Source organism: Triplophysa dalaica, chromosome 4 (genome assembly GCF_015846415.1).
Source record: "Triplophysa dalaica isolate WHDGS20190420 chromosome 4, ASM1584641v1, whole genome shotgun sequence".
NCBI lineage: Eukaryota > Metazoa > Chordata > Actinopteri > Cypriniformes > Nemacheilidae > Triplophysa > Triplophysa dalaica.
This window is the reverse complement of record NC_079545.1, coordinates 3,171,773-3,194,767: the sequence shown is the minus strand read 5'-3', so window position 1 is coordinate 3,194,767 and position 22,995 is coordinate 3,171,773. Positions and strand designations below refer to the sequence as shown.

Genomic DNA, 22,995 nt, shown 5'->3' with positions numbered 1-22,995 from the left:
AAAGACAGAAACAAATTATATTTTGGATAATTGCAATGAAGACTTTGGTTTACATTTTAGTACTGACTTTAAATGATTAAGGCTGAACTTTGATCCCAGTCGCCACATTGTATTCAAGTAGTCAAAGTCTTGTGTCATATCAATATCTATACACATATTGTTGTTCCCATTATATTATATAATTTTCTACTTAACCACCAGAGAGAAAAGTTTTCTGTCTGATGAATTTATGCATGTTTTCTCCAATTTTAAGAAACACGATGGTCATACAGAAACACAGTTGTTTATCTGTATAATAATTATATAAATAAAAGGAGCAAATAATAAAGCAGTAGCCTACTTCTATACAAATCTAGCAGCAATATTAAACAAATATTTTTATATCGCAGAATCTCGTGCAATTCTTGCCGAGGCCCAACCGTCGCCATCTAGCGGTGGAGTCGTGTAGTTGCGCTTCCGCCGTCCGTCTCATTATGGAGCTGTGCTCGGAAGGAGTAGCTACCATGATATTTACACTTCTTTTAATTTATTACACGTCTTTAACGGCCGGTTTTGAGATAAAGTCTATTTTTTGTTCAATATCTGACAGCTGCGATTGTGACTTCAAACCAGACATTAAAGGTAAGGCGTTATCAATGGCCACCTCACCATCAGCTTCAGCTAACATTAGCTTCTGTTCTCCTGAGTTGTTTTAAATTATGATCGTATTTAGACGTTAAATTTATTTGTGAATGTTTATTTATGTTTTACTTTATCATTGTTATAGTCCTCATTTGCTCTACATAAAGTAAATATAGCATGCCAAGTTTACCTTATATGAATTGAGCAACAGCAAAAGTCATGCGACACAAGCTTCTGCTTTGTCTTGCCATTGCTTTCTTCTGCGGCTAATCCTCTTAGTTTTTTTTGGAACACTTATTGACTTAATTAACAAATCGTTCATTATATCTGCTTAATGACTGAAGTCCACAGTGTGAGTGCTGCGCATGCGCAGTGTGGCAGACAGATACCTCGCATTACCATTCAGCCCATCTGCACGTCTTTTTTTGCAGGTTTAGAGTGGGACCTATATAAAAACCTTTACGGTCAACATATGGCCCAGGACATTGTCTCGGAAGCAGTGGTGAGCTGTTTACAGAATGAAAACCCGGACAGACCACTGGTTCTGTCCTTTCACGGAGCATCTGGGACAGGGAAGAGTCTGGTCAGCTCTATGATTGGTCGACATATCTATGGAACGGCTATGGGCAGTCCATACATCCATCAGTATGTTCCCACATTACACTTTCCTTCAGCTGACCGGATCCAACAATACAGGGTACCTTTAGTTTTTAATCATCACACTTCACAAAAAAGCTTTGCACGGAAATATTTACATAAATAGCATCAGTAAGATGTTCTACACAGTTTTTATACATAAATCCCAAAATAAGGTGTTGACTACCGTATATACTGTATATTTACTGGATCTTTATTTCTTACTTGGTGTTTTTTTTTACAGTCAGATCTAAAGCAGTGGGTGGAGAGAAACCTCACAGCTTGCGCTCGCTCCATTTTTATCTTCGATGAGATGGAGAAGATGCCTCCTGGTGTGATTGACGTTTTAGAACCGCATTTAGGTCCCTTTCATGTACTTTTTCAGACAAACTACCGCAAGGCGATTTATATCTTCATAAGGTAATTCTGAATGACTTCATGGATTAATCTGTTATTTATATGCTTGTTATGGACAGACCATAATGATTCAACAGTGCTCATGATAAGGGTTATCGTGTCATTGTTTGATATTTCAGCACTGTTGGTCAGGAAATTATTAACAAATTTACGCTGGAAAGCCAACAAGCTGGAAGAGATCGAGAGGAAATTCGTCCAGAGGAGCTGGAGAGGTTTTAGCTGATGCTGTGTACAACACCAGGAACGGTAAGTGTTGTGAGACTTATCAATAATGTTGCCACAATGTTTTAAATTCAGAACAAAATGCTTTAATGGCTAAATATTAAAATGGCATGATAAGAAATAATGTTTCTAATAATAATGGCTCTTTTAGCAGTTATTCCCCTAGTACAAACGTGGCACAATTTTCATCCTCCAAATGAGTCTAATTTGTAAATGTACTTTGTTTCCCAGGTGGGTTCTACCAATCCAGAATAATTACAGAGAAACTCATTACTCGTTTCGTGCCTTTTCTTCCGTTGCGGCGACGCCACGTCGAGCGCTGCGCCCAGCGAGAGCTCTGCCAGCGTGGGGAGTGTCATCGTGCAGACGTGGTATCGTCAGTAGGGGGCGCCATGAATTACATGCCACAGGACAGCCCATACTTCTCCAGCACAGGCTGCAAATTAGTGCCAGCTAAAGTGAACCTGTTTCTTTGAGGACCCGACGGAATAAGAAAATACGATTTTAAAAACAAGCATCGTACGAAAGCCTTTTTGGTAATTGCTACAGAGACAAGACGACCGGAATTGTGTATTTTGGTCTATTCTGTCCGTTGTATGTCATGTGGGTGAGTTTTGATGAAGAGAAATTAACAAAATTTCGAAAAATTACTTTTCCTCTGGTTATTAATGACGCAAAAAGCTGATCTCACATCTCCAAGCTACTCAAACATACTCCAAACATACTCAGGCAAAACATTGACTTTTTACTGTTGTGTGAGTGTGCTGTTTTGTAATTATTTTAATAGAGGATATTTGTCAAATAATGAAACTGGGGATATTTGTTAAACAAGTACTGTATTTCACATGCCAGCCACAGGGTGGCAGCAGTGCCTACTCTGCAGAAAGGGTTTTGTTTCTCTTTATTTTTTTTTTTTTTTATTATATTTGTGTTCGTTATTATTAACAGCTTTTTCTTTTACCATTTAAAGTTCAACCTACGACCTCACAAAGTGAAATATATCTGCTTTTTATGAGGTACAAAATCAAGCTAATCATTCTTTTGTCTGAAAAGCTGTCCATATATAATTTAAAATAACTGAAATTGTTTAAATTAATTTGTTTTTTATTTAAAAAAATCCCTTCGCCGCCCTATTCATTTAATTGAAGTCACTAAAGGAAACATAATTTGCAAACTGAATTAAATGCAAATTTCTGCAAACCATAGGATTAATTCAAGCAAAGTCATCAGATTTTATAAAGTTAGTCATTTTGTGGTCATTGGTTTGATCATAAAGTACAATAACATTAAGGGAATATGACTCATATCCAATTACAGTGTTATTATTGTTTACATTTTACAGTGTTGTACATTTATTTTAAAATAGTTTTCAAAATTGTGTAAATAAATCATTGTTTTAAAGCAGCTTTTTTAAAAGGAACTGATTATGATTTGATGGATGGATAAATCAATCAGTTTGTCATAATACTGTTCATATTTTTGATTTCTTATAAATCTTGTACAGAAATGAGGAAACCGTCCATCAATACATACTAAAATCAAGTTTCTTCTTTTTGACATTTGTATTTGTTAATCCACAACACGTTTGAATATCATAAGCACTGAGCTGATGCTCTTTCAATATTTCCAAATCCAAATATGGCCAATTCTCGCCCCTCACTGTGTGAACATTTAAGTGTGTTCGAAATGAACTGAATGGTACAAAGACCTCCTACTATTTTAAGAGTCTGACAACTCAAACTATATAGACCCATTAGTTAATCTCTGCTGGGGATGTTCCTCCTCTTGCCAAAGGATATTAAATGTTTCTCAGCAGGAACACTTGGCAGGTGTTAGGTCAATGTGGTCGGTTGAAGGTTCAGAAGACTGTGAGGTGGACATTAAGCTGTTCAATTTTAGTGGATAATCTCTTAACGCCAAACTCGTCCCGCTATTTCACCTTCACACAAAGCACTAATGCCCACTTTGATGACTTCATATTCAAAATCTCTGCATATCAGGAAAAAAGTGTAGAGAAAATTCTCGCTCACTTAAGGTGCCGTCAAAGGAGAGGTCCGTTACAAAAACGCAACCAGATAATGCCGGACTGGCCTCCTCCCATCGCCGGACCCCTGCTCCTAAGGTTGACCCCAGTGCTCCCGTTCACACGCTCCGCAAAGCGGTTGTCCTTGGCTGTCCACTGGCCCCTTCATTCAAACACCTCTCCATTCTGTCCCAAATCAGGTTTAAAAAGGCACAACATCAACCCTCCCCCCTCCACCGGTCCTATGGCCTGGCCACAATGGCCCCCACCCCCTTCAACATCTGTGAGCTTCTCTCTGTCTACTCATTTTCTCACTAACCACCCCATTATTGGCTGGCTTTCACTTGTAAATGTGGCCAGCCACAGTGCTGATGAGGCTTTGATCTGCATGGCCAGGGTCAGGCTGGAGTTAGAGCTGACTGAGGGGTGGGACAGAGGATGCGGCAGGCCTTGTGTGGGCCAGAAATGAAAAACAATCAGAGAATGTCCTTTTGAGGTGCATTCAGCTGAGACGCTTTGGCCAAAGCAACTTTTGCTACTTTCTGGCTATGCTCCAGTAGTTTGATGGAATTTTGTGCACATTACAGATAGAGGAATATGACTCAATTGTGCACTTGTTGTCTTAAGCAAATTTAAATTGATTGGAAACAAACAGTTTTATGTATGTTATTTCTGAAAGATTGTAACACTTCACAAGAGTCAATATTTCAGCCCTTGTGATGGTATTTTTGGACTGTTTGTCTCTCAGTCTCTGTTCTCACTCAAACAATGGGTTGGTTACTTCAGTAATGGGGTCTCCAGGACAACAGGTGAACAAAGGATGAGAGAAGGGGGGAATGTGGGGAGAGGGGTGCAGGGGGCATTGGGGATGCCCTTGGCCTCCGTGTGGTCAGTGGGGGACATGGGCCTCTGGAGGATGTATTAGAAAATGTGTGTCAAAAATCTTTCCTACTAGCTGGCAGAACATGATTGATAATGCTTTAACTTTCTGAGAATCCCAGCACAGGTTGACACCGTCGCATTCTCACTCGGAATGATGTATGGTCTCATTTGCTTCCACGTGATGATAAGTGCAAATTCCTCTAACGCAGCTATAATAGTTTTTTATACAAACTGTGTGTCTCTTTTTATTATAACTAGAGACATAAAACCTTATGGTAAATGGGGTGCACTCTCTGCGAAACTTCGTCTTATTGGCGATTTTTAGTTTAATAAGCATTTGGTCAAATATTTGTAACGTTTAGCAGATTTATATTTTTATTACAATAGGTCAGGGATCTTTTCCAATATTCTTTGCTTTTTTTAAACATGGTAAATACAGCTAACTGCAACTTTTCTATAATCTTTATTATAAGTAAAAAAAAATATTTAGCACACTTTGCTAAACCTTGCAAAATAAACACTTGTTTGATTACGTTTTAGATGTTTAAAAGCATCTTAACTTCGTCTTTATCAACTAATTTATCGATTTTTAAGAGTATTATTTAACAACCAGAAATAGAATCTTAAAGGATCTCATATACTGTGACATTTTTAAAAACTACAATAAAGTCGTGTGCAAATAAGTGACAACTGTATTCTTTAATGCTGTATTTACGTTATAAAAGGTTGCTTTTAAAAGATCAAAAGATCTTACTTGTGTGTCGACTAATCTTATTTAATCCTATTGGATTACCACGACATTTCTTTGTTATCCTAAAGGCTGTAGCGGACACCTCATACATTGAGCATAAATGCAACAAAGTCCTGTCAGCTCAATTTTAAAAGTGTAACCTAACAACATTATCACAATTTAAACACTAAACAATTAAATTAAATCTAATATTCATTTTAGAAATGTAATATAGTAGCCTGCTTTGTTATAAAACGCAATTTATTTTGTGAACAAATGCATTAGGTATGGGGTGTCACATTTTTTTTCAGCACATATGTAATTATACAAGTAAAATATCAACAGTAAAAACTAATACTCAAATGGCAGATTTCCCACAACAGTGTGGTGATGTATGTGTGTTTGTTTCATTAAAATATAGACAAATCAAATGAAATAAATCCGATAGCAACCTCTACCAGTAAAAAAACATAATTTAAAATTCCTTTGTTAATTCAGCACATTAATTTGACAATATGACCACAACGAAACAAACAACAACTCTAATCTGTTGATAAATGATCGATTTTTAATGCAGTGTTGATAAATAAACAAGCCAAACAAGACATTGTATGGTTAAACATTATAAATACATTTTAAACAATCTACTTAAAAATAAGAAAGTTGAATAATAATTTTAAATATAAACTCGAGGTGATCAGCAGTGGTGACGAGAGGGAACCTCCAGCAACAGATGTCCATGCACAATTCTCGACTTATCTCTTGACATTTAACAAGAATTGCGTTTGGACAATCAAGTGCTCGGGCTCAGATTTTCACAAACGGCAAAACTGTGTGAATTCGTCCTGTATCCAGACGATTCGGGATCCATGCGTTTGTCCGTCCTCGTGTGTTTTTAGAGAGGGTAAAGGCCTTAAAACCACATATAGGATTGGTCATGTTGTTCGCTTTCAACAAATCGGCAAAATGATCTGCGATAAAAAATAACCACGTTATTCTCAATCCACTTTTTGTTAACGACAGATTATATCAGCAATTAATTTCGTTAACGAAATAAATGGCGAAACCTTCTAAAATCCTTCTGCCTGTACACAACATGTAGTGTTGCTTTTTGTATTTTAATCTCACCAAAAACACAATCGTTTGCACAAACACATTTTAACGTATTCGTTCTATGTTTGTTTAAAAAATAATGGTACAATTAAACCAGAATCAAATGGTGCATACATTATTTCATTATTTAATCTCTTACAGTGTAATAAAAATTACCTATCGTAATTGACTACAATATGTTCTCCTTTTCAAAAAGAAATAAGTAATCGGTCTGAATTTGCTGTCTAGATCTTAGGTAAGATAGTGCTGCACCATCACGAGGCACTTTCTTCACAAGACACCGATGCTAGTGCATTCGCTCGGCGGTTCGCCATTTCTGCACCTGTGAGATGCTCAGTTTTCACATCAAGTATGTAAGACCAAAAAATGACCCCAAAAATTCCTGATGTGCATCAAATTCCTCAAGGCGTCGTTCCTGCTTTACTCTCCGCTCTCCAACTTCATTTGGCGATAGCGCTCGGCTGGACCAATGCGCAGAATAAAACGCAGAAGGCATAAAGTTCTTCGGCGCATTTAAAATACGACGCGTGACCCTCAAAGTCCACGTTTGCGAGGATGGAAGCAAGACACGAAATCCTATATCGATCCAGGAGAACTCAAGCCAAAGGACTTCGCTGAATGAGGACCACAACAGACTGCGAGCATCCTATCTGTCCAAAGGATGCAGAGGCTCCTGTGACAATTGCGCAGCTTCCTAAATAAACGGCGAGGGCGCGAGTGGGGTCGGTGGTCGCTTGGTACGAGGTTTGAATAGCACACCACTGAGTGATAAATGGCCATTGTGGTGGGAAGGGGATGAGTGTCCACTGACCAGCAGCTGCGCTAGGACCAGTAACCTCTTAAAGAAACAAGACTCTATTTTTTGCCCATTGCAATTACAATCCAGCAGTGTCTATTCTGTGCCATTACGCATTGTGTCCTCGATGACGTCCCCTTTCTTTATGGGTTCTCAAAAGCCACTCGTGTAAGGGGTTACCTGGCACTTTATCACAAAGGAACGGTTTGTAAACAGTCAAGTAACGTGTTTATTCAGGAGCACAATACAGAGTAACACTTGTTTATATGTCAACTGTTAAAAATGTGTAAAAGAGCCGTTCTTAAAGTGCTTGGACATTGAACCTTGTATTCAGGTTACCAAATATATTTTGTCTTTTTTCATTTAAAACTAAAAATTCACTGACAGTGTCCTCAACCTTTGTATTGTCTTTAATGTATTACTGACCCCAGAAATACAAATATTACATAGTGAAATGTATTCTGCTAAATAACTTTCTTCACATCTTAGTATCAGATATTTTATTTTAAATATTTTTGTAAAACAGGGAAGACCCCCTAGGAGGCCCAGGACATTATCCTGCATAAATTTGCACTTTTGTATTAGTTGTGTGTCCAACCATGCCAGTAACCTCTGACCTGAGAACTATTGTTTGAGATGTGAGTGGACTAAGCAATCCTGACCATTCAGAAACCCTGGGAATGGATTTTGTAAAGAAAGTCTCAAGAAAAGCATATTTGCCAGAGCAGTACAAAGCTGGAATGTTGAAAGATTTGCCAATATGGTACTTCTCAAGATGATAAGTTATGAAACGGCAAAATTTGTCTCGTGAAAAATTATTTTAACAATACAACTCTTATTGCATTCTCATCAATAATAATCGGTACATTTATAAACAGCCTATATATGACAACAGTTCTAAACAATACATGTCTGAGACCTTTAGTGAAACCATGTTTCTATTTGCATTCTGATTTATCATATTTTAATTTTTCAAATACAAATGATACTTTAATCAATACCATAAAGACATCAATTGCTCATGCTAATATCAGAAACATAAACATATTAACCCATTCTTCATGCCTCCAATAAATTCATTGTTCAACTTAAAAAGCTCATAAAAAGGCTCTCCAGGTCAAACAAGAAATATGTTCCCTGTGTCAGTTTTATCAATAAAGGAAGATCATAGTCTAGTTATTTCAGAGTGTTTTCTTTAATCTGTGTTTAGCAAAATACGATGGTTTGAATCTTAGCTTTACAAAAAGAATTCACATGTGCACATAAAAACTATTTTGTTGAGGACGTTTTGACTTTCACAACAGCGTTTACATAGCTGCTCAACTGTCATAGAATATTGCTATGAGTGTAATGTGATGTGCCTAAAGATTTTCATTAAATTGAAAGTTTTCATATTTCATAAAGCCATACAGAATGTTGTAAATTTCAGATTTTCATGAGAATGGTGCGAATTTGAAACCTAATCCAAATTTGATGTACATCTTTTGGTTGAAATGTATGCAAATCTATTTCCTTGTATTTAGTGTCCTCATACACTTGAGTTGGCACAGACTCCAGGTTTTGTGTTCTTTAACACAATCATGAAACTTTACTTAACATCATGAATTAATTTATTAGAGACCTTAAAAAAGAATCGTAAACATTTCTTATTCAGTCATTTGTCAAGAAAAAACAATGAGATTTTGAACATGCATAAGCATATTTAGATAACTATCAAGACAGGTTTGAATATTGAATTTCTTCTGTATAGGGGAGGTAGCTTTATCTTTTAGCAGACATTTCAAATTTTAGCAGAGAACCCTGTAGATGTGTTTAAATTCATGGCAAAAAATAAAATTTGCTTTAACCAAACAAAGCACCACAATACTTCAAATGACACAAGATTAAAGTGAAATCCATTCTGATCATGTTTAAATAAAAGCATCAGCTTAAATTTATTTATCATACATTTTATTTTATTTCAGTAAACAGCATTTTTTAATATAATAACCTTATGTCTCTCACATATACAAAAATTTGCAACCTAAGAAAATTCAACTACTTCAAAAATACTATGGATTGTAAAAATCCTATATTGAAGTCATTTTTGATTCTGTCCTGTTGTGTCTTCTTGAGCTGGTGAATGTGTCCTTTCTTTTCTCTTTCGTGATACTCTGCATCCCTCTGCCGGTGACATTTGGGACTGGGTGTCTGTAATGTACATCAGCAAAACATCCAAACTCTGTTTCACGACAGAATCCAGTACTTTCTGCTCCTCTTGTGAGAAACGTCCCAAAACATGACGTTCAACAGACGTTTGACCAGATGGTCGCCCGATGCCGATGCGCAACCGTGGCATCACCTGCCAGCCAAGTGTATTTTGTTAATACAAATGTATAAATTTAACGGCAGTGTTGTGTTTATAACAAATGTTTACTTACATCGGTATGAAGACAATCCACGCATGATCTCACACCATTGTGACCCCTAAAAGTAAATGATTAAAAGAGAAGAGCAGATCAATGACAAATGACATCAGTATTACAAGATTTTTCAAGTTAGCAAAACTCATTCACCTTGCGCTACCACCATGTTTAATGCCAAACTTCCCAAGCGGCTTGTCGAGCTCATCGTGAATCAAGAGAATATGTTCAGGTTGAATTGAAAATTTGCTTGCTGGAGGAAAAAATGACACACAGCCAATAAGCATATTAACATGTCTTAGAATGCAAATAAAAATGAGCAGGGTCTTATGAATCTGTATCTATAACTAAATTAACTTATTATAGGACAGCCATCACGTGACCCAATACAATGTGTCTCGTACCCGCCTTCGCCACGCTAACCCCATTGACATTCATAAGCAACTTGGGCCGGAGCAGAACCAACTGAACCTCTTGATGTTCTGTAACAATAACCTCTCCTGACACCTGTCGGTCTGATCTCCAGTTGTCCAGGGTTCCCAGATGTTCAGCTATTCTTGTGAGGACAGCCATACCAACACTATGTCGAGAACCATTCATTCCTGGATTTCCCAGTCCTACAATCTGAAAAAAATTGCAATCCAGTATTTTAGATTCATTTGTTCTATATACATATATAGGCTTTGATTTGAAAGGACCAAAGGCTTTTCCTCTCAGAAACCCCTTCACTCATCTCAGGGACCAACCATATTAAAAAAAGTTTACTTAGTATTTATATTATTACATACTATTGTAAGTTAAAAAAGTTAATTGGTTAAAATGTCAAAAGTTTCATATATCTTCACTGACTGAATAACCATAAGAATTAATTATAAAAATAATAGTATAAAGTAAAGTATATAATTTAGTTACTATATATATTTATTTTATGTTGAAATGAATTCATTATTTTTGAAAAAGATGTTATCTTAAAATTAGTTAATTATATAATAAAGAAGGCAAGGCCAACATATCAAGTACACAACATACCATCTTCCTTCTTTTGTTGCCTACTGCACCAGCCATCTCCCGTGATGGAAGCGTTCTCACCAACACTCGATTTATAAGTTTTGTTACCATCCACCTTATGAGAGCCATTGGATGTTTGAACGATTGAGTCAGAAACGGCCAGATTTGACTTTGCACTGTAGTGATGCTCATCGTGAGTCAGTCGTTATCGGTGCAAATCCAGTTTACTATCCGTGTTACACATTTTTAAGCCGGTTTTCGTCATACGTCTGATCTAGAATGGATATTACAGGGTTGATTATGACTCAATTAAAAGCTAAATCAATTCACATATAAGGCAAAATTGGCGATTGTATGTGTTTTCGAATCGATTTGTTTTTAACCTTCACGCGAGTCACTCAAATGGATCTGTTTATCACTTCTGTCCATGAACTAAACTGCCCATGTGTCCTAACTGCCGTGTTGCCAGATTGACAGTATCCTCCATGGTTGAAGCCGCCATCTGACAGCGAAAATGAGCTGTTTTATGGCTCATCCCACATATATTTATAATCAAATTGCGTTAAATTATTAAATGAAATTATGTATTGCAATTGGTTGGTACTGTACGAGTTAAAGAACGCCACAAGTATCTTAACGTTTCGAAATATGGCAACGCCAAGGTAACATGTCAGAAGAGCGAGAAAAAAGATTTTGGTCCTTTACGAACCTACAGCGCCATCTGTCGTCGGGGGTGAAAATATTGTGTAAAATCAACAAAATACCGATTTTACTAATGTTAAAATGTTTTTTTTAATTATATAATGTGAGATTTGTTTTGTTAGAGTTGCATCTTTGCATACAAATATTGAAACTAATAAAATGTATGGAACTAGGGATGTTTTTTCCTCACAAAGCCCTTCATACAACCACAAATCATTTTGTGAATTATTTATCCTGAGGTTTTTCCTCTTTTAAAGTCGCTAAACCACTGCACACCACGACATAAAAAGCATAAAAGTTCTTAAGATTGACAAAAGAAATTATATCCAAATGATGTGTTATTGGCTGTGATTTCGCGAGATGGCGCTATTGCATAACACACCGAGATGAACTGCGCGAGCTCCCTCTTGTGAGGTTGTTGGTTGCTTCGCGTTGCTAAGGAAGTCCAGTAAGTTTCTTCAGCGAGCTGAAGGTAACGGGAAATTGTTGTGTTATTAAAATTTATATTCCATTATTTAGTGCATTTTAGATGTGTTTTACTTCATTTTCATATTTTGCTAAGGGATCAAAGTTATCTGAATGTTGTGGTAGGTCAGATGTTGCTCATCGCTTAATTTAGCATCACAACGAATAACTGAGATTGCGTGCGAATTTTCATCACAAATACCGCACAGACATTGTTGTTTTCGGTTTCCCAACTCCAAATGTCTGCTTGGATGTGTTATTACATTATATGAATGTGTTTGATAGACGTGTTGGTATTATTTAATGTTTCATGAAAATAAACATAATAAATGAAACCCAAATAACGTTAATCTTTAGATGTTTCCCCACGCTTACTTATCATTTTCTCTCTGTCTCCACAGGATGTAACCACATGGGTACCATGGAGCTTGTTTACATCTAAAACCAAGTCTGGCAATAGGATGAGTGAACATGGAGAAAGCATCATCCCCTTTAACACCACTGATCTCAGGTCAGGAGAGCCAGCTTGCAAAGCAGACGTTACCGATCTCAATGTAGACTCCAGTATTAAGAACGAAGACAAAGAAGTGCTCAGCGACATCAAGAAGCCATATGATGAGCCCAGACTTCTTCAGGATGAACACAAGCTCAGTCCATATCAGCCTCGGCCTCCCTCGCTTCCGAAACCCTTGGGATTGGCGATGGGAGGAAGAAACTCATTTGATCAGAAGGTCAGAGGGAGACTATTGAGGAACAGCCAGGAGAGTCTCACAGACCCGGGTGAGACGGGCTCTTCCTCCGATTCTCTCAAAGAAGAAACCTCAACACCTGTCAGTCCTTTGGGTTTAAAGAATGGACAAAGTCTTACATCTGGACGTCCACTCGATCTTCCGCCCATGGAGACGCCGGCACCATTCAGGAACTGGTCTGGTAGTCTCTCAGAGACTGACATGTCCCCACTTGAGCGTTGTGATTCGAAAGAGCGCATGAAACCGTCCAGAATAGTTCTTTCTCCATTGCAGCCCACTGGCTCGTTTCCTCCTCTGGATCAGAGCGTAGCTTCTGCGTCCCTGAGGGCAACTAATTGGATTGACAGGGATTGTTTGGATTACAGTGCAGTGGGGAGAAGGGGGCGGTCGGAGAGGCTTCAGAGGAACCTGAGCGATAGCCGGCTTTTCGAGACCATGGTGTCAGACAGTGCCTCCGTTCACTCCATGAAGTCCAACTATAGCGTGCTGAACCCCATCAGACCCAGGGATGTGAGGAACAGGTGAGAAAATGTTTAGTTTTTGTGCTGCTTGTACTGTTCAAACCAATTGGATTTAGGTTTCACTTCAAGATCACACGATGTGTCGTCTTGGTTAACTGCTCCTCCAAGTGTGTTAAAGCCTATTGGTATAACTTACTTACCAGGACGCTACATCAGATCAGATGATCGGAATGATTTACTAGATTATAGGTGCGATTGCTGTAGACTTTTGCGAAGACTTGAACAGCTTTAGTTCCACAGAAGTGAAACTGAGCATTGAATGAGAGGAGATTATTGGATCAGTGAAATGCTATTTCAGCGTCTGCAACTTTTCAAACTGGTGTAGAAGATCTTTCATTTATATTCTGAAAATGTGTCTTTCTGTTACATGTACAAAACTAATGGATACACTGTCCTTATATTCATTAGAGAGTTTTAGGTTACCTGCAAAAATACACTTAAAGGGACTGACCACCCAAAACTGAAAATTCTTTAATCCATTACTCATCCTCATGTCATTTAAACCTGTATGACTTACTTTCTTCTGCAGAACACAAGATGTTCTGAATAATGTTGTTACTAACCTCATTGGCCCTCATTGACTTCCATTGTATGGGCACAAAACGACATTTCTCAAAATATATTTGTTTGTGTTCCACAGAAAGCTAAATTAAGTGATATGACGGTGAATAAATAATGACAACTATTTAAAAATAATTTTGTATCCTGTTGTCTAATATAATGATAGTTATAAACCCCTGTGGAACCCAAAATAAACAGAATACAGATGAATGTCCTCATTTCTTTGTTCTTGTCTTATATGTTTCTAAACATGTTTCTTCCAGAAGTTTTCTGGAGGGTAGTGTTCTGGGAAACGGTGCCTTACTTGGGGCTGAAGAGCTGGACCGCTACTTCCCAGAGAGACGGCTTGGCATCTTCATCGCCACATGGAACATGCAGGGAGAGAAGGTGTGGAAATACAGTCTTATGTTTACCTGCATGGCAGCGTAGCCTAAATTCTCCCTCTTGATCTCAGGAGCTGCCATACAACCTGGATGATCTGCTGCTTCCAACCGACACAGACTTCGCACAGGATATGTATGTTATTGGAGTTCAGGAAGGTTGCCCGGATAGGTAAGAATAGTCTGTTTTCTTAACTTTTTCTATCAGTCATTTGATATATTCTTCACATGTACTCTTGTTATGTTCCTGTCAACAGGAGGGAGTGGGAGATCCGTCTACAGGAGACTCTCGGGCCATATTATGTGATGCTATACGCAGCAGCCCATGGTGTGCTTTATCTCACAGTCTTTATACGAAGAGATCTCATATGGTTCTGTTCGGGTAAGGCTGGAACTGGCCATTATATCATTTTAATGTTCATTTTAATATGAAAGATTTGGTTTTGATTTGTCTAAAATGAGTGCTCATTGTCAGATGTTAAAACAAATTAGATGAGCTAAGTTTCTTTTTTTAGAATGTAAATATTTTTTGTCCTCATTTTGTCCCCGCTTTTAAAAATTGTACTTATATAATCGATAAGCTAAAGAATTCAGACATGCCACTGGCCTGATAAAGTTTTTTTTCTACATAAAATGCCCCATTTTATGTTTTTTTGCTTCTACAGAGTTGGAACATGCTACAGTCACCACCAGGATCATATCTCAGATTAAAACTAAAGGAGCCGTTGGGATCTGCTTCACTTTCTTCGGGACGTCTTTCCTTTTCATCACATCCCATTTTACTTGTGAGTGCAATGTCGATGATCTCATTAAAAACCTACATACCAATTATACCAACAAGATTTCAGTTTAAAGACATAAACCAAACTCCTAATTCTTTCTTTCAGCTGGAGATTCTAAAGTTTATGAGAGAATTTTAGACTATAACAAGATCATAGAAGCTTTGGCTCTGCCTAGAAACCTCCCTGATACCAACCCGTACCGCTCCACGTCCTGTGAGTGTCTTTGATCAATGCCATTTCACAAGACATTACCACTGCATTTCTTTTCATGAACACGATTTGCTCGTTCTTCGTTCTCAGCTGATGTCACGACCCGTTTCGATGCAGTCTTCTGGTTCGGAGATTTTAACTTTCGCTTGAATAAAGCCAGAGGAGAGGTCAAAGCCATTTTGAATCAAGAGGCAGACACGAGCGTGCTGTTACAACATGATCAGCTGTCTAAAGAGATGAAGGAAGGCATGTTTTAACAAGATTCATCTTCATGCAGTTTTCCATAAAGGCAAATGTGCATTAAGGCATTTTTTATCACACTCCGTCAATTTGCAGGTTCCATTTTCAAAGGGTTTCAGGAAGCACGGATTCACTTTCCACCTACTTACAAGTTTGATATCGGTTGTGACGTCTATGACACCACCACAAAGCAGAGAACACCTTCATATACTGTAAGACAATTATGCAAAAACTGCTTTGTGTTCTCATTTATCACGTATACCTTTCCATAACGCCATTTTTCTGATATGTTGACAGGACCGGATTCTATATCGAAATAGACAAGCGGAAGATATTAAAGCGGTCAAGTATACATCCTGCTCGGCGATTAAGACTTCGGACCACCGGCCTGTCGTTGGCATGTTTCAGGTCAAGCTTCGTCCTGGTAGAGATAAGTAAGTTACCATTTATGAGAGATTTGAGATGTGGTCAGTTGTTTGTCGTTGTTTTTTAATAGTTGGATCCTTATTTATTCATTATTCATAATCATTTTATGTTAATATTAGGATAACATTCATTGAGGTTTCAATATTAACTCATTGTACTGTCCCTCCCAGCATTCCTTTGGGTGCCGGTCAGTTCGACAGAGGTCTGTACTTAGAGGGAATCAAGAGAAGAATCACCCGAGAGCTGAAGAAGAGAGAGGCAGCCATGAAAAACCAGAATAACAGCACTGTTTGCACAATATCCTGATTTGGGACCAGTGCCTAAATAAAACTACAGGTGCTAAAACTGTTCGTTTTTAATACCGAGTTACTGATGGGGAAAGCAGGACTTTCAGGACCAAAGAAGAACTCGTTGCTATAGATGTCACGGCTTTCGTCTGCCTCTGGTGAAGTGCAATGTCAAGCTTTGATGCACAAAAGAAGATCGAGCTTGATACTTCAAAAGCTTTGGATAATGTTTGATTCAACAGGAAAAGATTTATAAATTATACTGACCAATGAAAATCAAGTTGACCTAACACGTACGTCTGCATTGTATTGTACATCCATCATTACTTTGTTTCTGCATTATTTGTATATTGATATGTAACTGGTACGCTTCAACAGTCCTGCATTTGGTTTTAACTATAGTGTTACATGACCACAATTTCGTAACTTTACTGATACCTTACACACCTCGCTTACCAGGTAGCCAATCATGTTTATTGTTTATCAGCTCCAGAGTCTCTTATATGAACAGTTACCCAATAATATGCTAAACAGTGGATCTTTTTGAACGGGACCTTTACTGTGGGATCATATGGAAACGTGCTGATATCATCAGTTGTTTTATTTGACCAGAGTCATTGATAGGTGAAGCGATAACATGTGCTTGTAGAGAAACTACTTAATGAATTGGGTTGAAATGTGTGAATGGTAAGATCTAAAAGGGAGGCACAGACTATACTCGAGTTCATTGCCTTAACTTACTCAATGCAATTTATCATATTTGATGTCAGATGACATATCGGTATTGCTTGTGTGTGGATCTCAGCTATGGTGGAGTTATATCAAGTTTACTGAAAGTGCCTGCGATCTCGCTCACAATGCCACAGTGACTTTAAATACATTCTTCTGTTTCAAACCAAATAATAGCCTGTACCAATATTTGTTTACATTAAGTAATACAAGAATTCTGACTCATACTCAAGTTGGTGATTTTTCGACACATGATCGCAAACCTTTTGTTGAACATTAAAGATTTACAGACAACTTTGGAAGATGTAAACACTGGTCCAGAAGCACTTCGGTTTTACATTTTATTTAGTTATTAGTAATATTTTAAATTTCACATATATAATTGCATCTCAAAGATATTTGTTTAACATTTTATATCGGTTATACATATTCTACTGGTTGTGTTTTGTTCAAACATTTGTGTTACTGAAATTAAGTTCTTCACATTGACGGAGACAAAAATTATATTTAAAGGTCCTGTTGAACGCCCAGTTTCTGCCAATCACATATTAATCTCGAGTACCAATTGAATGGTGTGCATACTTCGTATCTTCGATGGGTATTTAGTTTGATCACTTTTATAAAAGATCTTGATGGTAAGCGGGTCTTGCTATCGCTCGTCGGTTGAAGCGTGTGAGGGCGGTTTCTTTCGCCTTGCTGTAGGCGTGCTTTTCCGGGAGAATTGCCCAATAAGGGAGTAAGAAAAGTTGTTACGTAATGGTTTTTCATGTTCAGAAAAAAACTTTTCAAAACCTATACGAACCTTGGGGGAGTGTATAGAGCACAGAAATACTACATAATATGTTGCTGTTTGACAAGTTGACCATGTTAAGCGGAGGCCAGCATGTTCAACATTGTAAATAAGTCAAAATGCATGAAACAGCGTTAAATTACCCCTTTAAATTTTTCCAGGGGAATACAAATGTTTTAGCTCATATCAAATCAACCAACATTTTTTATTATATGAAATTGAATACTCTTCCATGGAAAGATAATAAATACTGGGTGTCTTAAGGGGTTATCCAACAAAAAAGTACAATGACACATGATACTGCAAAAACACACCACAAGTAGGTTTCTGAGGTTCAGAAGATGTACAGCTATTTAACTGTAAAACAAATGAATTGTAGCATATGAATATTTCTGTGAAATACATACAAGACCCAGGATACAGTTTTCACCACGATTGTTAATAGCAAACATTTATTCTGTGTAAAATCAATTTAATAGTGTAACTGGGATATCCTTTTAAAGCTACTAAAATATGTAAATATATCGGGTATACGTTCATCGCATGTCCACTGCAGTGCAGATATTTGTACATTATTTTATCAATTCACAATGCTCGAAATGTGTAAAATAACCACATTCTATACGTAATGTAGCTGAAAATGTGGAGTAAATTCTCCTCTTGTTCAGTCCTTTTCCTCTAGACGGCGTGACTTGTGGGTCCACTATCGGAACAGGCGATATGTGCGAGGCAGACGTCCATCTTTACTAGTCAGAGCAGCCTGGATGTCCTCATAAGAGGGAAGCTCTGCCAGATCTCCCAACGCAGCCACGGCTGGTTTACTGCGAAGCATTTTTGTCGTTACCCTCTTGATGTCACTGGCTGTTACCTTACCTACAGCAACAGAAATGTCTTGTAAACAATCTGATCTCATTGGAAATGTCCTTCACTATCATTCAAATCTGTGAGACTTCACAGGACAGAGCCAGTGATTGCATTGCTAAGTATTCATACCTTAAAGGGCCAGTTCACCCAAAGATGAAAATTATGTCTTCATTCACATCGATTTCTTTACATTACACTAAATGCAAAAGAAAATATTCGGAAGAATGTCAGTGACCAAACAGATCTCATGCCCCATTGACTCCCAGTGTATTCCCAGAGATCGGTTTTGTTACTGAAATTCTTCCAAATATCTTTCTTTGTGTTAAGCAACACAAAGAAACTTTGTAACAACCTGAGGGTGAACAGAATTAACAGAATCTTAATTTTTTTGGTGAACTATTTCTTTAGCCCATTCCAGTACTTACTGATAAGGTCACAAAGCTCATGTGGCAGTTTTCTCCTCCCTGTCGCAAGTACTTGCCGACCTACGTCCTCAAAGATGACCGGCCGTGATTCTAAGTTCATCATGAGCATTGATTTCAGTTGTGTCTTGGCTCTCTCCAGCTCCATCTACACGAGAAAGAGAAGAAACTTTCTTCATATTTTTTGATCCGGGCATTAAATCACACATAAAGGGGAAACAGAGTCTTACTTCTCCTGCCGTTCCATTCATCTGAATAAACTCTCGTGTAATGATCTCCACCATTTCGCGCACCTAAACACACACTACTTTAAATAACTGTTTTGAAGTTTTGACATGCTATAGGAATATTTCTCATGAAAATGAAGCTGTACCTGTCGAGGGTCTGCGCTTGCATGGATGCAAAGCAAACCGCTATCTTCATAGCTATGATGGTAGGAGGTAGCGTTGTACATCCAGTGATGCCTGTACAAAAAAAGTAAAAACTGCTAAAACTATCCTCACTTATTTAACTGTTGCCATTTTTAAGCACTAACATCCTAGAATTTAAAAACCTAGTGATTATAGCGCACCTGTTCAGCACATTAAGGTAAAGACGGGTGAACATGCCTTTTCCTGGACCCCCGGCCGAAAAGGACCCGCCTCCCCCCATCATCATATTGAGGACGGCGATGGGGATAAAATCATCCTCCTATCAGACGCAAACAAAAAAGCCACATATGAAATCAACATTCAGATAACTACTGCGAAATTCAATTGCTTTAAAATGTTCTATAACCAACCAGAAAAGAGCAGCTCTCCAGGCCAATCATGATGTGTGTCAGCTCCGGCATAGGGGTAGGGCCCAAGCTGACATCAGACATGTCCTTCACCGTCTAACATTAGACAAGTTTATCTTGAGACATCTTCAAAATACCAGACAATGCGTGCGTCGGCCCCTCGGGCTTCGCTCACCTTCACAATGCCTCCTGTGTACTGAGCTACAGACCGGTCGATGTTGGCAAGTGTGCTCCCACCCCATACTGGTTTAGCATTGAGTAGATACTTCCTGGCACACTGAACAAGTTGTTCGTGTTCGATCCCGACCCCCGCCAGCACCATCCGTTCTGGGCAGTAATAGCTCTGGAGGTACTTATGAAGCAGCTTTTTGTCAATCTTCTCAATGTTATCAGCAGGACAGAAGCGAGAGAGACCCACGGTGTTGCCTCTGTATGCTGCCTAACAGTAGAACGACAATATGACATGATTAATTGATCAACAGCTAAACAAACATGGGATGGTAGAGATGTTTCAGATTTTGATATGGTTTGTTCTAGGATTTTTTCATATTTGCAGGATGGAATTTTTACATCATTTCCGGGCAATTTCACAACTTTTTACAGTAAAATAGAATTAAGCCGAAGAGTTATTCTACAGCAGCTATTCATCCAATCAGATTTTTGGAGACAGAACGGTCAGTTTCATACTAAAATGTATTACTAATTTACATCTTCATGCATGTCAGACTTAAGAACAATATTATATTTTTATATGACCTCATCAAATACCTAAATGAACAGTGTAAAATAGTCCCACTTACAGCATGAATCATCTCTGTTAATAATGGCTCCGGATCGGGTCTCATGTTCAGATCCTCTAATTCAAAGCGAACAGCCATTCTGGTCATCTCAATCTCCTCATCTGCAGAATCACAGATTTATAAAATCTCCAAATGTTTTTAAGATTCATTGACAGAGCCCTTCGACAGGGTTGCGGGGTGCTCACCTAATAAACGGGGCTGAAGCACAGCATCTGCCAACAGGTTTACCACAGTATCCAGACCCTTCACTTCAGCCGATACCGCATACATTGTCGTGTCTCTTCAAATAGCAAAACAACAAATCAGGATAACATTATAAAATGCTAAGAGACCCGTATGAATAACAGCAAAGAAAATTCAAATTCAGTGTACGTGTGGAAAATAAACTTCAAGATGTGTATAAGAATAAATACTGTATGTCTACTTTGGTCTAAAAGTTTGATGAATTGTAAAACCTGGATGTTTGGCAGTCACATATGCCTCCGTGTTTCTCGAGTGTGAGGAGAATTTCATCCTTACTTCCAAACTGGGCTGTAGACTTAATAGTGAACATTGAATTAGTTCACGAAACAAATTTTCAAAAACAATTGATACATTTTATAAATGTCAAGTTTGCTTACAGAAAATGCAAGCTTTTCCAAAAAGTGTGCAATTCCACTGGGATATTTTGCTTCGTGCCGCGAGCCTGAGTTTACTAAAACTAAAAAACAAACAAACAAGGCAATTAACAAGACCTTTAAGGATTAACCCGTAAATATTATACACATCATGGAGTAAACTTACCTCCAACTGTACAAAATTGACCAAATTTGTTCTGAGATGTAACTTTAAGTCCGTTTTCTAAGGTGGTGATTTTTGTCTCGTGTGTCTCGTGACCGTCCACAGATGCAAAGACAGGTTTAGGGATGCCGGGTAACGGTGTGGACAGAGATATGTTGGGATATGAACCGCCACTGCTGTACTGTCTACATACTGCAAGGCCACACCTGTATATTATGTAAAATAAACACCAGTCATAATCCACAACATTTACTATTCTAAAGGATTTATTTGTATTGGTTTTAAAGGAAACTATAACAGTAATTGTGGGTCTCTACTCTATTAACATCCCAATTATTACTGGGATGTTGTCTTGCGGACAGGAACAAATCGAGCCCAACAGAAATAAGACCTGATATCAAGGAAGTTTGTCATGGTTTTATGGTAAATGAGATAATAGCTTACGTTCATTTCAGCAGGTTATTGTCACTGTTTATAACTAAATTAAGCCAAATGTATATGCCATGTTATACATTTATAGCGTGACAATAAAAAAGCTATAGAAAATGTTGTTTTGCCACTTGTAGCTGTAAAATCAGCACAGTTTATTCTGTGTATACCTGTCAAAATAGTGAAGTCACTGATGCGTGGGCAAGCACCGCGAGAGTTTGTTTGACTTTATCACGTGCACATTACCGCTAAAACAAAAGATATTAAAAGCTACATCGATTTAATAAAACGTCACATAATTTCTCGTAAAATCGGGGCAATCCTCTTTCATTGGACATTTACACTGAAATATATATCGTACCTCTGAACACGGCTCCAGCCTCTCAATCTTGACATGTGAGCAGCCATGTTGGATTTGACCATGGGATGAACATCAACCGGAAGTAATTATCAAATACTTCCGCTTCCATGTTATTGTGCTCTTTTTATTCAAATTATTTTCTAGATACTTAGATATGTAAACATTTATTTACATAAACATATAAATGAATGCATAAACGATTCTCTCTTATCCAATATATAAAAAGTGAGAAACAAGGTAGGATAAAAATAAGAAAAAAAAAAAATTACAATAGAACATAATCATATGAAAAAATTAAACAATGCAAACAAAATAAACAACGAGGATTCAGTTACACGAATTTTAAAAGCTTCAAAATTGTTTAAGCAATTTTATTATTGTGTAAACACGTTTGATCTGGTTTTAAGTCTGGTTATAACTGTAAATTATACGTTTTTTTTAAAAGTTACCTTTGTTTAATGAATATAAAACTTCTTCAAAATAATAAAAAGATTAATAATGTTCTTCTGTTCTTCAGAAAAGCATGGGGTTTGTAAGCAAATTTCTTGATATTGAGAGAGACCACCAAGTTTTAAATTGCACAAATGCTTTTGTTGTAAAATAAAAAAGCAGAATAATGTTTTGATTAGGAAAAATGTCATATTGCAAATGTATAATATTGTCTGTGTAGTATTATTATTTTATAATGTATTTATTTATATTTGAATAGTTTGTAAACATATATACATATTGTAATGGTATGGAAAATGTGGAAAAATAATAAGTTAAGTCAGCTATATGTTTTGTGACCAGTGATATACTAGAAAAATACTGAAAGAATGCATCTGTTTGTAACAATTTGTTTTCACCTTTTTTCCAACCAAAACAAA

The 22,995-nt window shown here is 37.5% G+C and overlaps 4 protein-coding genes across 6 annotated transcripts; 2 read left to right on the top strand and 2 right to left on the bottom strand.

The window, feature by feature from the left end:
• The first annotated feature begins 455 nt into the window (after nt 1-455).
• tor2a (torsin family 2, member A) lies at nt 456-3,235 on the top strand. Its single transcript, XM_056745121.1, is given in 6 exon segments — nt 456-621; nt 1,053-1,318; nt 1,502-1,677; nt 1,794-1,882; nt 1,885-1,920; nt 2,128-3,235. Coding segments are annotated over 6 exon segments (960 nt in total). The 5' UTR covers nt 456-473; the 3' UTR covers nt 2,373-3,235.
• A 6,109-nt stretch (nt 3,236-9,344) lies between these two features.
• On the bottom strand, nt 9,345-11,517 carry ptrh1 (peptidyl-tRNA hydrolase 1 homolog). 2 transcript variants are annotated; one of them, XM_056746499.1, is made up of 6 exons: nt 11,234-11,517; nt 10,872-11,124; nt 10,247-10,466; nt 9,996-10,095; nt 9,861-9,906; nt 9,345-9,781 (listed from the first exon to the last, which is right to left on the bottom strand). In XM_056746499.1, the coding sequence occupies exons 2-6, from the start codon at nt 11,040-11,042 to the stop codon at nt 9,521-9,523; spliced, it is 798 nt and encodes a 265-aa protein (XP_056602477.1). In that variant the 5' UTR covers nt 11,043-11,124; nt 11,234-11,517; the 3' UTR covers nt 9,345-9,520. The 2 variants fall into 2 exon arrangements, with proteins under 2 accessions (XP_056602477.1, XP_056602475.1); XM_056746497.1 differs by having other exon boundaries at nt 10,872-11,517.
• A 428-nt stretch (nt 11,518-11,945) lies between these two features.
• Nucleotides 11,946-17,129, top strand: inpp5e (inositol polyphosphate-5-phosphatase E). 2 transcript variants are annotated; one of them, XM_056745990.1, is made up of 11 exons: nt 11,946-12,024; nt 12,419-13,287; nt 14,115-14,235; nt 14,303-14,400; nt 14,486-14,610; nt 14,894-15,013; nt 15,116-15,223; nt 15,311-15,466; nt 15,557-15,672; nt 15,758-15,894; nt 16,057-17,129. In XM_056745990.1, exons 2-11 carry the CDS (start codon nt 12,479-12,481, stop codon nt 16,190-16,192), a joined length of 1,926 nt encoding a protein of 641 aa, XP_056601968.1. In that variant the 5' UTR covers nt 11,946-12,024; nt 12,419-12,478; the 3' UTR covers nt 16,193-17,129. The 2 variants fall into 2 exon arrangements, with proteins under 2 accessions (XP_056601968.1, XP_056601967.1); XM_056745989.1 differs by having other exon boundaries at nt 14,112-14,235.
• A 749-nt stretch (nt 17,130-17,878) lies between these two features.
• On the bottom strand, nt 17,879-22,191 carry pmpca (peptidase, mitochondrial processing subunit alpha). The gene is made up of 13 exons (XM_056745963.1): nt 22,127-22,191; nt 21,340-21,542; nt 21,177-21,256; nt 21,012-21,094; nt 20,742-20,836; nt 20,557-20,657; nt 19,932-20,195; nt 19,760-19,852; nt 19,550-19,668; nt 19,352-19,442; nt 19,209-19,271; nt 18,982-19,126; nt 17,879-18,565 (listed from the first exon to the last, which is right to left on the bottom strand). The coding sequence occupies exons 1-13, from the start codon at nt 22,186-22,188 to the stop codon at nt 18,396-18,398; spliced, it is 1,569 nt and encodes a 522-aa protein (XP_056601941.1). The 5' UTR covers nt 22,189-22,191; the 3' UTR covers nt 17,879-18,395.
• Between the last annotated feature and the right edge of the window lie 804 nt (nt 22,192-22,995).

What these genes read in the sequence shown, in the direction of transcription:
- ptrh1 (XM_056746497.1), bottom strand. Translation starts at nt 11,042, where the DNA reads ATGAGCATCACTACAGTGCAAAGTCAAATCTGGCCGTTTCTGACTCAA. An exon ending in GGTTAGCGTGGCGAAGGCGG is followed by an intron (nt 10,096 to 10,246) that starts GTACGAGACACA and finishes TTTTTCCTCCAG; the next exon opens with CAAGCAAATTTTCAATTCAA. An exon ending in AAACATGGTGGTAGCGCAAG is followed by an intron (nt 9,907 to 9,995) that starts GTGAATGAGTTT and finishes ATTTACTTTTAG; the next exon opens with GGGTCACAATGGTGTGAGAT.
- inpp5e (XM_056745989.1), top strand. Translation starts at nt 12,479, where the DNA reads ATGAGTGAACATGGAGAAAGCATCATCCCCTTTAACACCACTGATCTC. An exon ending in CCCGTACCGCTCCACGTCCT is followed by an intron (nt 15,224 to 15,310) that starts GTGAGTGTCTTT and finishes CTTCGTTCTCAG; the next exon opens with CTGATGTCACGACCCGTTTC. An exon ending in GTCTAAAGAGATGAAGGAAG is followed by an intron (nt 15,467 to 15,556) that starts GCATGTTTTAAC and finishes GTCAATTTGCAG; the next exon opens with GTTCCATTTTCAAAGGGTTT.
- pmpca (XM_056745963.1), bottom strand. Translation starts at nt 22,188, where the DNA reads ATGGTCAAATCCAACATGGCTGCTCACATGTCAAGATTGAGAGGCTGG. An exon ending in GGCTGGAGCCGTGTTCAGAG is followed by an intron (nt 21,543 to 22,126) that starts GTACGATATATA and finishes CATAATATACAG; the next exon opens with GTGTGGCCTTGCAGTATGTA. An exon ending in TGTGACTGCCAAACATCCAG is followed by an intron (nt 20,837 to 21,011) that starts GTTTTACAATTC and finishes TGCTATTTGAAG; the next exon opens with AGACACGACAATGTATGCGG.